The following is a 17,281-nucleotide window of genomic DNA, read 5'->3' as shown; positions in this document are numbered from 1 at the left end:
CTAAAGTGAAAGTAGCTATGAATTGATGCTTCTCACTCTCTCCTCCCTCCCTGTCTCCCTCTCTTCCTCTTTCTCTCTCAAAATAATAATAATAATAATTAAGCCATGGATCTAATACAACCTTCTCATTTTACAGATGAGGAACCAGGTCCAGAGAGGTCAGGTGATTCACTCAACATCACACAACTGGTCTGTTAGAAGGAGAGAGATAAGGTTACAGCCTAACTTTCCAAGGTCACAGACACTGTCACCCCACCATGTAGTTCCATTTTTAGCTAAGTTCTGTACACACATAGTATCCAATTTTAAACTTTAGCATCTAGGTGACCTAAGGAACTAAAGATCAGAAAGAAAGGTAGATACAGACCTTAACACAATTCCTTCCCCTCCTCTTGTCTTCTCGCCCCTTCCCACGTCCCAAGAAAATATTCTCTGCCAGACAATGACTTCATCATTTTCCTTCTCACTAATTTGAATAGTCTGGTGAGAGAGCCAAACAAAGAATGAAAATGATGAATGACTCCTTGTGCAATGCAGAAAAAATGTGGCGTTTGGGATCTCAAAGTGACGGAATACTCCTCATGCAGAAACAGAACATGCCTCTCTCCAAAACAAAAAGCAGAAACAGGGGTATTTCAGAGCTCCGAGTGTTTGGCCAAATGGTAGGTGTGTAAAAGATTTTAAAGGGTTAGATGAAAGCAAATCAGCCTTCACCTCCAAAACAGGTAAGTGTTTTATTGGAAAGGAAAACAGAAGTATTTTTCAGTGAGTCACCAAGCAGAGTCAGGAGAGAAATGGAAAAGGGGAACAGGGGTGCTGAATGGGGCGAAGGAAAAATATCTGCTCAATCATCCAACACATTCACAGATTTTTACCAAAACGCTTTTTCTTAACCCAGAACTTAGCCTCCATCTCCTCACCACATGCATACAGGTGAGCGGTCATACTTGAATTACTGTGAACACTAAATTCTAGAAATATTTTAATATTTTCCCAGTTAGAAATGAATGTTAATTCATAAACCAAGTAAGTTTTTTTCTGCATTTAGAGAAGTGTTTATTTTTTTTATTTGAAATATACTTGATATATATCACATTGTGTAAATTTAAGGTGTATATGTTATTTTGACACATTTATATATTGTAACTGTCACTGTAGCGATAACTAGTTTGTGTCTCATATTACATAACTATCATTTTTTTTTTAGTGGAATAGTTAGGTTCTAGTCTCTTACCAAGTCTGATGGTTATAATACAATGTTGTCTCTATTCACTAAACCCAGCATTAGATCTCCAGGTTACGCACAGAGCTCGTTCTATTAAGCTTTACAAATGCTGCATTTTTATCAACACTGGGGCAGGACCCTCCACCAGCACAAAGATTGTGACTTACTGAGGGCTCAGAGGATGGCTAGCAGTTTTTAGCAATAAAGTGTTTTTTAATTAAAGTATGTACATTGCTTTGTTAGACATAATGCTATTGTACAGTACACTATAAACATAACTTTATACACAATGAGAAACCAAAAAATTCATGACTCTTGTTGCGGTCTGGAACTGAGCCCACACTATCTCTGAGGTGCTCTAAGTAAAACAATGTGCCTGTCCTACTCGTAACTTTATACCCTTCAACAATATCTGCTCTATTCCCCCCCCCCCATCCTCTGGTAACCACCATTTTACTCTGTTTTTACAAGCTTTTTTACATTCCACATACAAGTAATGTCATATAGTACTTACCTTTCTCTGTCTGACTTTTCTCAGCATAATGTCCTCAAAGTCTATCCATGTTGGTGCATAACCAAGTTTTAGAAATCCTGTTTTCTTTGCGTATATTTCTTCCTGCATTAGACTTTTGGAAGATACTCTCAATCCTCAGTTTTGCAGTCTCCAAGCATGTGGCAGACAGTCTCACTTGGGGAAAACACTAAGTTTGCTTAGTTGGTGGGCAAAGACGAGATCAACCCAGCATCTACAGACCACCTGCTCTGTGTCACTATTCCCTTTGACCCTTGTGACTTAAGTGTCCCTCCTACAAGTAGGCATCATAAAAGCTTGCCCATTCTGAGATGAGAAAGCATCCCTTTCGCCCCAGGCTAGCAGCTGACAATGCCCCAAAGCCTGGGCTGCTGCCTCGCCCAGTGTTAGCCAGGGTCCTAACAAGCTCACTCTGGGTTCTCCAAGGCCATTTCAATGGCCTGGCCCTGTTGCTAAGAAATAACTCCTGTGCACTCTACAGCTAGACGGAACATCCCCAACCTGCCAAGGATGCAGCTCACAGCTAAACACAGCTGACACTCTGGGCTCTCTCTCTTAAGATAAAACAGAACTGGGGGGAAAATCTTTCAGAGAATTTCCTCTCCCATCTTTTTTTTTTTTAATAAATAAATTTTTATTAATTTTAATGGGGTGACATCAATAAATCAGGGTACATATATTCAAAGAAAACATGTCCAGGTTATCTTGTCATTCAATTCTGTTGCATACCCATCACCCAAAGTCAGATTGTCCTCCGTCACCTTCTATCTAGTTTTCTTTGTGCCCCTCCCCCTCCCCCTTCTCCTCTCCCTCGTTCTCTCCCCCCCCCCATCTTTATTAACTACCTTTTCTTGCTTTATTCCTTTTGTGGCCTTTTATTACTTGTTTAAATACAACAAAGGCATTTGACAACATGAGTACAAATATATATACAATCAAGCAATTCCATCTGAGGTGTTTAAAGAAATTCAGGAGAGTAAAGCAACATCAAACCCATGCACTCATTCTGACCGGCACAGAAGGTTCAGGGGCCTCAAGGAGCATGTGGGTAATGCCCGAGGCAGAGCCACAGGACTGATGAAACTGAAAACTTGAACATCTGGCTCTTTTGAATTGATCGCTGATTCCTATGAAAATGATAAAGTGTAAAGATTTGAAAAAAAAAAAGTCTGATGAAAAAGAGAATTGGTTCCACATAGTTTAGGGAAACAAATGTGGACAATCGACTATGTTTTCTCCTCTTCCACAAAAAGTTGGTCTAAAACAACACTTTTTTTTTCTTTTTATTCAGTGAGAGGTAGAGAGGCAGAGAGACAAACTCCCACATACACCCTGACTGGGATAAACCCAGCAAGCCCACTAGGGGGCAATGCTCTGCCCATCTGGGGCCATGCTCTCAACGAAGCTCTTTTTTAGTGCCTGAGGCGGAGGCAATAGAGCCATCCTTAGTGCCTGGGGCCAACCTGCTCCAATCAAGCCATGGCTGCAGGAGGGGAAGAGAGAAAGAGAAGTGTGAGGGGGAGGGGTGGAGAAGCAGATGGGTGCTTCTCCTGTGAGCCCTGACCTGGAATCAAATCTGGGACATCCACATGCCAGCCTAATGCTCTACCACTGAGCCAACCGGCCAGGGCCCACTTTTTTTTTAAACAAAATAGTAACCGATGATGAGCCATCACGCTTCGCATATGTCAGGAAAAAGCTGTTGAAATCTTCAACAAAAACTCTATCCCAACAAAGCACATGCGGCAAAGACTATGCTGATCTGTTTCATGGGCACTCACAGCACTGCTATTGAAGAAGGCACTGAGAAGGTAAAAAGAAATCACATCCAAAGTTTAAAACAATGATAAGAGCTCAATAAATGTGAGCTAAGAGCTTTGCAGACCTATGTCAACACACCCTCAACCTGCCCCAGACAGATGGCATTCAGGCTCCCAAAGGAGGGGCCCAGGGCTGCCACACTCCCTATTGCGCACACAGCTGGTGCTAAAGAGACGTTAGCCCTGGGCTTGCCTGGTCAAGGCACATATGGGAGTTGATGCTTCCTGCTCCTCCCCCTGTTCTCTCTCTCTCTAATAAAAATGAATAAATAAAATCTAAAAAAGTAAATAAATAAAAAATTTAAAAATAAATAAATAAATAGACGTTAGCTGAGTGACTGAACTTAAAAATAAGGTGACCAATCGTCCTCCTTTAGGGAGGACAGTCCTTCTTTTGTAAGTTTCGTCCTTCCTCGAAAAGTGTCCTCCTACATGTCCTCCTTTTTGATATTGGAAGACTTATCTGTAAATGTCCGTATTCGATCGATGCAGTCGATCCATTGCCTGTGATGTGACATATTTGTATCTAAATGAGTACTTTTTTCTTATAATTATTATTAAAAATTAATAGGCATGTAAGCATAATTACAATATAAAATATTACAAATGTTTTTATTATGCATTTATCATATTATAGTGTATTATTGTTACAATGAATAAAAAGTTTCTTTTATTTACAATATTGTTTTCTTCAATTTATTTTTGTCCTCCTTTTCACTGTAAAAAGTTGGTCACCTAATTAAAAAAGGAAAAGAAAAGAAAACAGCAGAGACTGTTACCAACTACATCATACAGACAAGAACATGGAGGCCTGAAAAGTTACTGATTTTCCTAGAAAGCCACGTAGTAAAAGGTGGAACCCACGGCAGTGATATCCTACCCCAAGACCTAAGACCCGAGGACAAACCAAGAGATGAGGTCCTCAGTAATGCAAAATGAGTGAACATGGAGAAACAGTAGTCTTTCCAACCACCTCCCACAATGGATATCGAACTATGGTATCTAGTTTTGGGGGTTATTTTTCCCTAACAGTCTGGTCTAGCCGCAAAAGACTAAGACCGCTGAGAACATGCAAAGCTTGGGCCGGGGTCCAGGAGAGGGTTCCAGAGGAAGGTGCCTGCTGTTTCGATCCCAGCAGAGTCCCTGCTATGGCTGCGGGTCCCTGGGCAGATGGTGTCTGTCACTAGGGTGGCATTGGTTTGGCAGATGCCTTCACTCACTCTTCTGTATAGCAAAACACGAGACCTTGTAGGTCGACCAAAAGGTAAATGTTGTTCAGCGTTAAGAGAGAGAGAGAAGGTCCAATTCTAAAGAAAATGTCATCTAAAAAGGCTCACTGTAACCACCCTAAAATGGCACACGTTTGCCCTTTTTTAAATCAGTTATAAAATGTAAAAATAAACATCCTAGAACACACAATAAAAATGAATGTGGAGGATCTCTGGAAAATAGTAGGTGACTTTATAATTCAATTTCAGGAGTTTGTGTGTGAAAGGTTAACTTAATCAGGTATTGAATTGGGACCAAAAAAAAAACAAAACAAAAAAAACCACAACGCATTTGATGGAGAACTTGCGAGAACAACCCTTTAGTCATGACCACCCGAGTCAAAGGCTGGAGTTATATTCTAAACCTTAATTTAAAAATAAACATTAAAATGAAGCTTTCTTTAAAATTCTCCAATAATTTTCACTTTAAAAGTACCAAATTGGCCCATAAAAAAGCTCACGCTAATTATTTCCAAGCAATCAACTTCTTAAAAACCCTTTATTTCACAATTACGCTAACATCCCATTAATTTGGGACACTTACCCAACTATTTATTCCTTGCTCATTACCTATGTGCACATTAAGAGAACACCAATAACACAATACAGGCATTAATATGTAAAACATCAACAAAAGCCATCTGGAAACCTAATGAATAATCAAGGGATTTCAAATTAAACTACAGAATTTTCCCTTAGAATCTTTAGGATAACACTGTCAAGTTCAATCTATTCACTTCGCCTCCAGAATCAATTTTTCAAACTTTATGACAGGTCTAATCGCTTCCACCTGTGTCTCTAGCCTGACTCTTGACTGGCATGCTACCAGCCAGGGTGAAAATGTAGACAAAGACCCCTATTAGGATCCGGCTGTTTCTCTACTGTGAGGTCACTCAGCCATTAAATTAGTTCCAGCCCAATTTCTGTCCTCTCAGGCCTGGACTTCGGGGAGGAGGGTGCGCAGCGGCAAGGGAGGGAAGCAAAGTCAGAAGAGAAGGAAACGGTGACGAGCTGTTCGGGGCTGACCATAAACGCATGTGGAAAGGTGAAAAGCTGGAACTGGCCCCTAATTCTTAAACAAAAATACCTTCTTTCTTAAACGGTGGTGGCTATTCTCCTCGATGCCATTTCCCCCGAAATGTGTTTTTTAAAATGATCGTATGGGTTTGTTTTCCCTTTTCTGCGCCTTTGGTTATCGAGGTCAACTGTCTTTCATAAAAGGTTTCCTCAACCACCAAGAGACGCTTCAGAAAACCAGTGCAGGCCTGCATAAGATGCTGGAGGGGACTAGGAGACAGACAGGCTCTCTGGGCAGCAGACGCTGGCGTAGCCTCACCTGGTCTAAGTAGAAATGAAAGTACCCAGGGGACATCTAGCCCTACCGCTCTCTCACCCAGGGGGCAGTGCTGCTGAGGCCACAGAGCTAGTCAGTGATGTGACACAGCTCCAGTTCCATCATTTCCCTGCCAGACTGAGCTTTCTGGCATCAGGAACAACACCTAACACACAGTAGTAATTGCTCAAAAAAACTGACAGACCCATACACCTCTCTCCCGGCATCACATTACCTACTTGGTCCACTTCTCTCTGCCCCACACCCGGCGCTCAGCCCAGCAGGTGCACAGAACCACAGGAACTGAACGTGCACTGGGACTAGCTTCTTCCGGAGCACAGAGGAAGGAGGGCACCTCTTCCATCAGTCCCTCTCCGGCACCTGGCACACAGCCAGGCATACAAGACACACTCCATCCACACGTATTCCGTGAATGATGAAGGCAAATGTTAAGCTTAAAAAGATCACAGGACTGGCCCTGGCCGGTTGGCTCAGTGGTAGAGCGTCGGCCTGGCGTGCAGAAGTCCCAGGTTCGATTCCCGGCCAAGGCACACAGGAGAAGCACCCATTTGCTTCTCCACCCCTCCCCCTCTCCTTCCTCTCTGTCTCTCTCTTCCCCTCCCGCAGCGGAGGCTCCATTGGAGCAAAGATGGCCCGGGCGCTAGGGATGGCTCTGTGGCCTCTGCCCCAGGTGCTAGAGTGGCTCTGGTTGCAACAGAGCAACGCCCCGGAGGGGCAGAGCATCGCCCCCTGGTGGGCAGAGCGTCGCCCCCTGGTGGGCATGCCGGGTGGATCCCGGTCGGGCGCATGCAGGAGTCTGTCTGACTGTCTCTCCCCGTTTCCAGCTTCAGAAAAATACAAAAAGAAAAAAGAAAAAAAATCACAGGACTAAATCAATGTCAAGGAAATAAACTTATTTAATAAGGAAACAAATTATTCTTTACAAATGACAAGTGGCACATCCAGGGCCAGCTGATGGAGAGTGTACAGGAATGCAAAGGCAATGAACATAAACACATCTGTGATCATATGGCTCACCACATCATCTGCTTGACATGGATCATTTCAGTATCCGACAGACACTTGGTACAAGTAGTCAGAAAAGATACTGTAAATCAAATAAAAGACGTTTCCAAACGCTCACAGTGACTCTTGAGCTCTGTTGTCCAGCTTAATGCCCTCCTCACAGCAGAGGGTCCATCACTGCCATCAGGAGACTGAACAGGTGTGCCATGCCACCAGCCCCACCAGGGCACAGTGAGCGCCCGGAGGTGCTGTCCAACAGGGATGATGGCTCAGCAGTGGCCCATCCACACCCCTTGTCTAGAGCCTACCACCACCGACAGCTCACACGTAGGGATGGCGATCTGGGTCCGCTGCTGGAAGACGTGACCATGGAGCACAGACAGTTCACTGGTCCAGACCCACTGAACCCACGCCCCTGGAACTCCACCCAACCAACCAGCTGAGCTAACAGGTCACAGGGAAACCTACCAGAAACAGAATGGAAAAGAAAGGCATCTAACGTCAACTAAAATCAGCATTGCACCCAAAAGGTGCTACCCTGACAACAGAGTAGACAATGCAGTATGTAATCAGAAACTGATGTCAGAGAAAATGACCAGAGAAGGGAACACAGGGTGAAAAGACCTCTTCTCACCAGACTGAGTAGGGCCAGCGTAGCACGTCATACTACTGGGGGAAACATCGCTCACATGGTTTTCACTTCTTATTTTTATTTGGGGGTAGGGAGGACCAGCCCTCCAGCTGCCTTGCCTGAGTTATCAGCAAGCAACTCCTATATTTCCCTCTGCTGCTGGCTCCCCTGGAATCCGTTCCCCGCTTCTGAGGCACCAACACAGCATGAACATTCACAGGCTGGGGCAGGAGGTGGAGGTCTGGTCCACAGCTTCGCGACCAGCCTACGCTCAGACCCTGACATCAAATGAAAGCACTCAGTGTCTACCTCCACGCCAGCTGAGTTCACATCATTTGAAGAAAATACCATGTCCTCCAGAATATTTGTCTGGAAGAGAAATTTCCAAATCCTCCTAGATTTACAGTAACATAAGAAAAGTACCTCTGATGACATTAAGCAGTGAAACAAAACTAGTATCACCACTCAGTTCTTCCACCCACGATTTCAAACCCTGCAGTCACTGGGGCTAGGCACAGGCAACAGCTACATTGGTTAGCAGTCAGGCAAACAAAAAGCACATGTCTGTGACAAAGACTTCTAATTGTCCTCCAGTCTCCACCTTCCTCTTCTCCTTAGTACTAGAGCTCTAATGTTCAACTGGATTCATGGATGATGATTATACAAACCACATTTATTTCCTAGCCTTCTTCTTAGGTAAATCTGGTCATGTTACCATAGTTTCTGGCCCTGGGACACAATCAAATGTCATGAGCAACTTCTGAAGACATGTCTTTCTTTACCCCCACCTCCTGCTTACTGGCTAAAATGAGAACAGTGAAGAAAGCTGATAGAGAAAAACAGATTCATTTGAAATATATGCTCCAGTGTATAGGAGCTAAGCAGGGCTGCTGGGGACAGGGCCTGGTGGACATCACTCATAGGGTCACCAAGGTCAGAGTCAACTCAACAGAATGCCATGCACATGTACTTTCCCATCCTTTTTTTTTTTTTTTAGCAAGAGAGAGAGAGAGGAGAAGCATCAATTCATAGTTGTGTCACCTTAATTATTCATTGACTGCTTTTCATATGTGCCTTGGGGGGGGGGGCTCCAGCCGAGCCAGTGACCCCTTGCTCAAGCCAGTGATCTTGGGCTTCAAGCCAGAGACCTTTAAGCTCAAGCCAGTGACCCCACACTCAAGCTGGCGAGCCTGTGCTCAAGCCACCGACCTCGGGGTTTCAAACCTGGGATTTCAGTGACCCTGGTCGATACTCTACCCACTGTGCCACCAACGGTCAGGTACCTCCTCCTTTCGTACAGAGAATTCCCAATTTTTAGCTGGTACAAGTGCTGAGGGGTTGGGAGTGGGGCAGGCAGAAAGGATTTTAGAAACTTTATCATAAAGATCTCCATCTAATTTAAATTTTGCTTCTATTCCAGTCCACTAGGCAACAGCCACTCAGTGGCCACTGAAGCCATATATATAAAGAGAGAAACAAGCATGGAGCAAATCCAGTTCCTGGTCTGGAATATCCTTCTTGCTTTGCCTGGCTGAGCCATTGATGTGATGTACAATATAATTATTACAAATGCAAAAACAGAAACAATTCCACACCCTGCTGTGATAATCAAGTTTGACTCTGTTCCAATGATGACCTGAGGCTCTGAAAGCTGATGTATGAAATTAGGCGATATGTAGAAAGTACATAAAAGTAGTGTCTGGAAGAGAAAAGCTTTCAATCCAAGTTGGCTATTATTATTGTTATTATTACCACAATACACTGTGTTTCCAATAAGGATAGCTTATGCAGGATCAAATATAATGTTAGCTGTAGAAATGTTTTTGGTCTTACTCTTTGAAAATAATAAGCCATATGTTATCTATCTATCCCATGGTCCCTTTGTGGACAATTCTGGGTCATTTTGGCACTGAGGTGACATGACCTCTTTAATTTTTTTCTCTAAAAAAAAAGGCTACAGCCCACCAGGAACTTCTCACCAGGCTCATGGACTCACTAGGCTGCAGTGAGTAACTTCCTGTAAGTGTAGGAAGGACCCATGTGCGCAGGGAAAGAGGACGCTGAGGATAAGTTATGGTGAGCAATCACTAATTATTCAATATCTGCTCTGTACACAGTGGAGGGATCAATCATTCTCCACCAGTCATTTCACATTCTGTACTCTACAGAGGCCAGACAAGAAGAGAAACAAAAAAGAGTCCTCAATGCCCTTGAAAAGTTAAAATATATTTCTTTTGTAAAAACAGAAATAATTCTACAAAAGTTTGTAACTCTGCTATCATCAAGCTCAGCTATATACTCTTATAGACCCACACAGCTAAAGACAGAATTTCTATTTTCTTATAAAAGTTCCATACCAAAAAGGAGCTCACCAGTGTTTTAGGGTGCTAAAGCAGAGCACCAGCATGGCATTTTTCTCCATCCGAAACATGGGCTCCCCAGGGTGGAAAAAAACCCACGCACCTGGTTGGTCAAATGGAAGCCTCGGTCCACCCACTCAAGCAGGGCCCTCACAGGCTTCCTGGTCATGGGCTGCCCACTACACAGCTCAGAGACTATTATTCCAATGTTTCCAGATCATTCATCCTAAAATACTCTTCTCTTACGTCCATGGAAATAGCAAAATGGTCTGGAAGTGCCAATGCTTTCTACCTGCACTTCACCTCCCAAAATCTTGTTAAATGTTGCACCCTGATTTTACTTTTTTTTTTTACAGGGACAGAGAGAGAGTCAAAGAGAGGGATAGACAGGGACAGACAGGAACGGAGAGAGATGAGAAGCATCAATCATCAGTTTTTCATTGCGACACCTTAGTTGTTCATTGATTGCTTTCTCATATGTGCCTTGACCACGGGCCTTCAGCAGACCAAGCAACCCCTTGCTCGAGCCAGCGACCTGGTGAGCTTTTTGCTCAAGCCAGATGAGCCTGCACTCAAGCTGGCAACCTCGGGGTCTCGAACCTGGGTCCTCCACATCCCAGCCCGACACTCTATCCATTGCGCCACCGCCTGGTCAGGCGCACCCTGATTTTTTTTTATTTAGAAAATGGAACTATAATGGGTCACCCTCTCGATAGGATAGAGTGTTCAATCAAGTAAGAAAAGATTATCACAGTGTCTGTACTGGCAAGCAATGACTGGTCCACCTATAAGAGCAGCTTCTTCTCTACTGGGGAGCAGGGGATTGGCAGGGGGAAAGGGGGGAGGCAGGAGAGGTTAGGAACAGCAGAGGGGAAGTACCAATGACAACACACACAATTCAGTAAACAAGAACTGTTGTTACCAGCCCTGGCAGGCTGGCTCAGTGGTAGAGCATCAGCCTAGCATGAGGATGTCCCGGGTTCAATTCCCAGCCACGGCACACAGGAGAAGCACCCATCTTCTTCTCCACCCTTCCCCCTCTCCTTTCTCTCTATCTCTCTCTCTTCCCCTCCTGCAGCCAAGGCTCCATTGGAGCAAAGCTGACCTGGGCGCTGAGGATGGCTCTATGGTCTCTGCCTCAGGCGCTAGAATGGCTCCAGTTGCAACGAAGCAATGCCCCAGATGGGCAGAGCATCACCCTCTAGTGGGCATGCCGGGTGGATCCCGTCAGGCACATGTGGGAGTCTGTCTCTCTGCCTCCCCGCTTCTCATTTCAGAAAAATACAGGAAAAGAAAAGAAAGAACTGTGGTTACCATGGCTCACATTCCCCTTCCTACTGCCCCCCTACACTGCCAATTCCCCTACAGGAACTCTTTGTCCACATCCTCTGCGCACACAGAAGCTGCCATTTCCATGACTTTGAGTATGAGGGTCAAGAAATCCTGAACTTATTGTTTGATATCAACACACTATCGATTCCAGAAATTATTATTAAGAAAGGCTAAAATATTTCCCTGTGTCCTATACATCGAATTATGCACCTCACTGCCAGTCTAACAGGGGAAAGTGCCTAGAAGCTATGTATCTGGGTTTTGGCGGGGGAGGGGGATCATACATTCCTTCTGTTTCAGTCCCATATTGAGGAAAGATGCTTTTCTTAGTCACTCTTTCTTGAAATATACTTTTAAAACTATCTCAAAATAAGAGTATTAATTAATACTGACTAATTTGGGAGTTAAAAAATTTCCTTTCATCTGTTTTCCATTTTTCAACCTTTAATCAAAGTCCAGGAAACAGAGGAATAAAAAGGAAAATTTTCAATAAGAGTAAATTTTGAACATTCACATGGGATTACAGAGTGCTCAAAAAATGTCTTGGACAGGAACATACCAAAACAGGTTTTAAAGTACAAAGCTCCAATTTCCTTCAACTGTACACAGCTTACACGTCTGTCATTCAAAGCTGCCATCCTGACACCCCTGTGAAACAATTCAAACTAAATGTTTAACGCTGGTTCTGACAACACAGAAGTAAAATGATGACTTGAACAACAGTGCCACCTGCTAGACGTGTCTTTTCATAATGCTCTTTTGCCCAAGCACATTCTGAAAGCCTGATTAAAAGAAGAGTCCTAGGCACCAAAAAAAACACAAAAAAAACACCGGCCTATTCTTTAAAATACAGACCTCTGATCAAAGAAGCTCACTGAATTTCTCTTCTACACTTAAACTCTTCCAGGACAGGGGCACACTCACCCTGCTCATGGGTTTCCTAAGAGTCCTTGTTCTGGGCTCCTTTCCCTCCTCACCCCCCAGCACTGCTTAGTGAGAACCTTCAACATAACCTGACTCATGTGCGCGGATCCACAACTCACCCGTCCAGAAGATTCATGGTGCTGGATGTCACTTCAGTAAACAGAATTACTTTTCCAAGTTGTTTTGTCTGCAAATTTTGTCGGTAGATCTCCAGATCAAAATACTCTGATGAGAAGGCCACCGTGTCAGTCACCACAGGGATAGCAGTTGGGGTGACTTCAGTCTCAGATGTGTGGGATGAAACAAACTGGAGGGAGAGCTTGCTGGATGTTATGGCCCCGGCAGGCTCCACACGCTTCCCGAGCCACTGCATGAGAGGATCTCGGATTTCCTGCATCGTAAAGAAAGAAATGGAAAGGTTGTAATGTGGCATTAGGCTAGAGGATGGTAGCTTTTCCTTAAAATGCCATTTAAGTAATGTGAGTACTTCCTAATTCATGACCAATAAAGCTAGATTCATATAGGCTGAATATTTAAGCTATTATACAATAGACAATAGGTATGCTAGATGGGCTTATACAATAAAAATAAACTGTTCAGAAACCAGGATCTAAGGAAATAAGTAGAGTTATTATTCTTTCTATCCTAAATTCTCCAAAATCCTCTCAGCTCTAGAGTTCATTAGTGCTTCTCCCTCTGTGCATTATACAGAAAAAGGAAATCCATTATTCTATGTAGAAGAAAATAATAAAACCCAGGCAAAAGAAGTCACGGGAGACCAAGAAGTAAGACACACACAGAACATTAGATCTCAGCCTGCAGAGGACCTCCTCCTCCTCCTGTCACAACAAGCTGACCACCACGAGCCACTGACTGATCGTGGATGATGGAGAAGTACATTTCACACAGGGAAAACAATGGGGTGCCCAAAAACCACATCCACTTTGTCCCAAATCTGGGTCAGGTAGGGGAAGGCCGAACCTACATAACCTATTAATAGAACAGAGCCTCTATCCTCCGCCTGAAGCCACAAGGAGTCTTGGAGCCTCCCTGCAGGCTGTAACTTCCTCTTGGACCCCATAGGATCCAGAGGCCTCCTTCTGGGCTGGGGTATCGGGGAACTGACTGAGGGATTGGGGGAGTCCCTACAGGCCTGCACAAACCATTCTAAAATCTGTCGATCACAGTGCACGCAGACAGGCACTTAGCCATCTTCACGCAGTACCAGGCCTTTAGGGAGAAAGCGCGCATTCCTCTGTTCACATCAGGGGCAAGTCCCAAAGCTCCCTGTGGCTGCAGAGAAGCTGCTTCAGAGACAAAATGTCATTCAGCTAAATTCAATGAATGAAGCTTTAAAATTCACTTCCATCTTACAGAAAATAGAGGTGACAGAGAAACAACTTAAGTGGCTTCAGAAGGAAGCAATTAGAAGAAAACCAGAAGGTTTTGAGACATTTTATTAAACAAGCCATTGTTGTGGCAAAGGAGGGGTGAGGATGGGGATGGACTGAATGATGGTGTCACCCCAAAATTTCACATGTTGAGATCCTAATCCCCCAGGTAATGGTATTTGGAGGTGGGACCTTTGGGAGGTATTAGGTCATGAGGGTGCAGCCCTCATCAATAGGGTTAGTGTCTTTATAAAAGACACCCAGAGAGATCCCTTGCCCTCTCACCAAGTGGTGACACAGAGATGAGGCAGCTGTCTGCAATATGGTAGAGAGCCTTCGCCAGAACCAACCTGCTGGGCACTTGATCTCAGACTCCTAGGCCCCAGAAGCATGAGAAGTAAATGTCTGTCATAAGCTGCCCCATCTCGGCTATTCTGCTTTAGCAGCCTGAATTGACTAAGACATCGCCTAAACCTCAGATCTGGCTGCTAGTTATGACCAACTCAGCTCCTTAAACTTTGCTCAATGCCCTTACAGGGACTGAGTGAGCAGGTCTCAATTCCCTTTATCACATTCCCCAGGATGACTGGATATCACAAGGGTACTACGCAGACTAAAAGTGGTGAAGAGGGTGAATCACAAAATTAGAGAGGTAAATTGATCTATATAACAGAATTTTCTCTAACGCTAGTTTTCACTATCTCAAGCACAAAGCTAAGTGGTGACTCAGCTGGTATAGGCAATGTGAGTGCCCCATCCAAAGCCAACAAATGAAACCAAAAGGGAACAGCTAGCACATGACAGAACTCACAGAACAGAATAAAGATGGAAGTCTCCTCTGGAGTGAATCATCCAATACCATTCAGACATCGTTCACCTAAGAAATACGTAAGGTGCACTTCCTGTGTCTCACAAATAGTGCCACAGTGGGCAAAGGAGAAAACACCACCAGGTACACAGACAATGACAGCAGCGTGTGACATGTGACAACTGCTATGAAAATTCACTCAAACAATTCAAACATACACTTCCCTTTGGCAAAGTGGGTCAACCTGACTTGCCAAATTGAATCATCTGTTCTTATGTGCATTCCAATGGGAGCAGATTCTCAAAGAATTACATTATCATTTCTGTGTCTGCTAATTACTAAAGAATTATTCCCAATTATTTGTTTTTGAAAGCAATACTTTGATGCACAAGTATGCAAAATAAATTAACATGGATGAAAGCAAGGCACGCTGGTTTGTTTTTCTTATACTTCTTTCCCATAATCTTTCAGGACTTACTCAGAGCTACATAAATTACTCAGAACAAACAGAATCTAAAGATACAAAATGGACCTGAAGCCTCTTAAGAAATAAAAACACATACTACCCATAATTCTCCTAAATATTTACATTCACAATAGTCAAATGCAACTTTAGGCTATCAAGTAAAACTGAGTACACAGGGGAAGTATTCAGGCTCTCCCACACTCATTATCCCTGGACAAGAGAACAAAAGTCTAGGTGCAAAAAGTATTAGCATTACTATCTGATTGATGCAAATCTGTCCAAATATGTCCCCTCAAATGCACTCAAGTTACAACAATGACAGCTGCACAAGTAGCTGATACCGTGTATAGAAAAAAGGATTCATGATTTCCGGCTTAACTCTACTAATGATCACTAAGGCAGCGTAGAAATGCTGTCAACAAAATGTTTGGATTATATATATCAAGGCAAATGGGCTGAAATACATAGTATTACCCACCCCATTACCCCCAAATGTACCTAACTCTTTGAACTCAACTACCAAAGCATAACTAAAATGTCACTTCTTAGGACAGACTTCTCTGACCCACAGCCTGTCCCAGTCTAGGTGAGGACTCTTTCATAAACTCTTAGTGACTTTAAAATACTTATCAAATTGTAATTTCATAATCTGTATAGCCATTTATTCAAGGTCCCACTGTCTTGCTACAATGTGAGTTTCATAAAAACAGCAAATACTCCCAACTATATCCATCGCACCCAGGGCCAGATCTAGCGAATAGTGCATGCTTAATAAGCATTCACCATATAAATGCATAGTAAATTCCTTACCAAAAAAAACTCTACAAGTAACAGACACATATAGGTATACCAAGAGGTAAAGTCCCCAAAAAGGCAATAAGAGATGGCCTTGATATAGATACATAAGTATCTAAAAGAAATTTGTAAACTTCAAAGTCAATCAGTTCTATTAAAAACCATTGCTATCAAATTCCACCCCAATGAAATCAACAAAAATCTTCTAATCAATGCTATTTTTAAATATTTGAACTTTAAAAATTTAGTATTTACCTTTCTCTAAGATTTCAGGCTAACTAAATACAAATTAGGTGGAATCAAAAACTGAATGGTTTATAGTCACAGCATTAGAGAAACACCAAGGAATCTACCAAAAAGAGTACCAAATTCAACAAGGTTGCAAAATACAGTCAATATACAAAAATTGGGTGTATTTTTGTACACTATCTGTGAATATTTGGAGTCTGAAACTTTTTTTTTACTATAGATTTGAGAGAAAGACAAAGGAAAGGAGAGAAAGAGAAGCATTGACTCGTTGCTCCACTTAGTTGTGCACTCGTTGGCCGCTTCTCGTATGTGCCCTGACTACGGACCAAACCCATGACTTCTGTGCACCAGCACAACACTTAGGGATAAATTAAACAACATATGTGCTGGACCTGAACACTGAAAACTAGAAAATACACCTGAATTGTAAATTCTAAATAATTGAAGAGATATATCATGTTCATGGATTAGAAGATTCAATATGGTTAACATGTCAATTCTTCTCCAAATTGTTTCTATGGATTCAGTGCATTCCCAATCAAAATCCTACTAGCAGGTTTTCTTTTCATAGAAATTGATAAGCTGGTTCTAAAACGTATATAGAAATAGAAATAGAAATAGAAAAGACCTGAAGTGGCCAGAACAGCTTTGGGAACAAAGTTAGAAGACATATTTCAAGATTTATTATAAAGCTGCAATAATCAAGGCAGTGTGGTACTAGCACACAGACAACATAGATTACCCGAAACAGAATGGAGTCCAGAAATAGGATCGTGTGTGTGTGTGTGTATGTGTGTGTGTGTGTGTGTTTGACTGATTTTCAACAAAATGCCAAGGTAATTCAATTGAAAAAAGGATCCTCTTTTCAATACATGGTACTGAAACAACTGAACATCCATATGAACACACAAAAAAACCTTGACACCCCATCATACATGTATAATATATAAAAATTAACCTGAAATCAATCATAGCCCTCAGCGTGAAACTCTGAAACGTTCAAAATTAAATTATAGGAGAAAAACTTTCTGACCTTGGGAAGGGTAAAGCTTTTCACAGATAGAACAAAAGAAGCATGAACTATAAGAGAAAAAAGGATAAATTGGACTACATAAAAATTA

The 17,281-nt window shown here is 42.8% G+C and overlaps 1 protein-coding gene across 6 annotated transcripts in view; it reads right to left on the bottom strand.

Moving 5' to 3' along the window:
* HLCS (holocarboxylase synthetase) overlaps positions 1-17,281 on the bottom strand; it is a 195,908-nt gene that overhangs the window by 115,977 nt on the left and 62,650 nt on the right. For all 6 annotated transcript variants that reach the window (XM_066370241.1, XM_066370240.1, XM_066370236.1 and 3 more), the window contains one exon: positions 12,571-12,842. In XM_066370241.1, the coding sequence (XP_066226338.1) occupies positions 12,571-12,842 (272 nt within the window). The remainder of the gene's footprint in view (positions 1-12,570; positions 12,843-17,281) is intronic.

The sequence above is a fragment of the Saccopteryx leptura genome, chromosome 2, assembly GCF_036850995.1.
Source record: "Saccopteryx leptura isolate mSacLep1 chromosome 2, mSacLep1_pri_phased_curated, whole genome shotgun sequence".
Lineage (NCBI taxonomy): Eukaryota > Metazoa > Chordata > Mammalia > Chiroptera > Emballonuridae > Saccopteryx > Saccopteryx leptura.
This window is presented reverse-complemented; position numbering and strand designations above follow the sequence as displayed.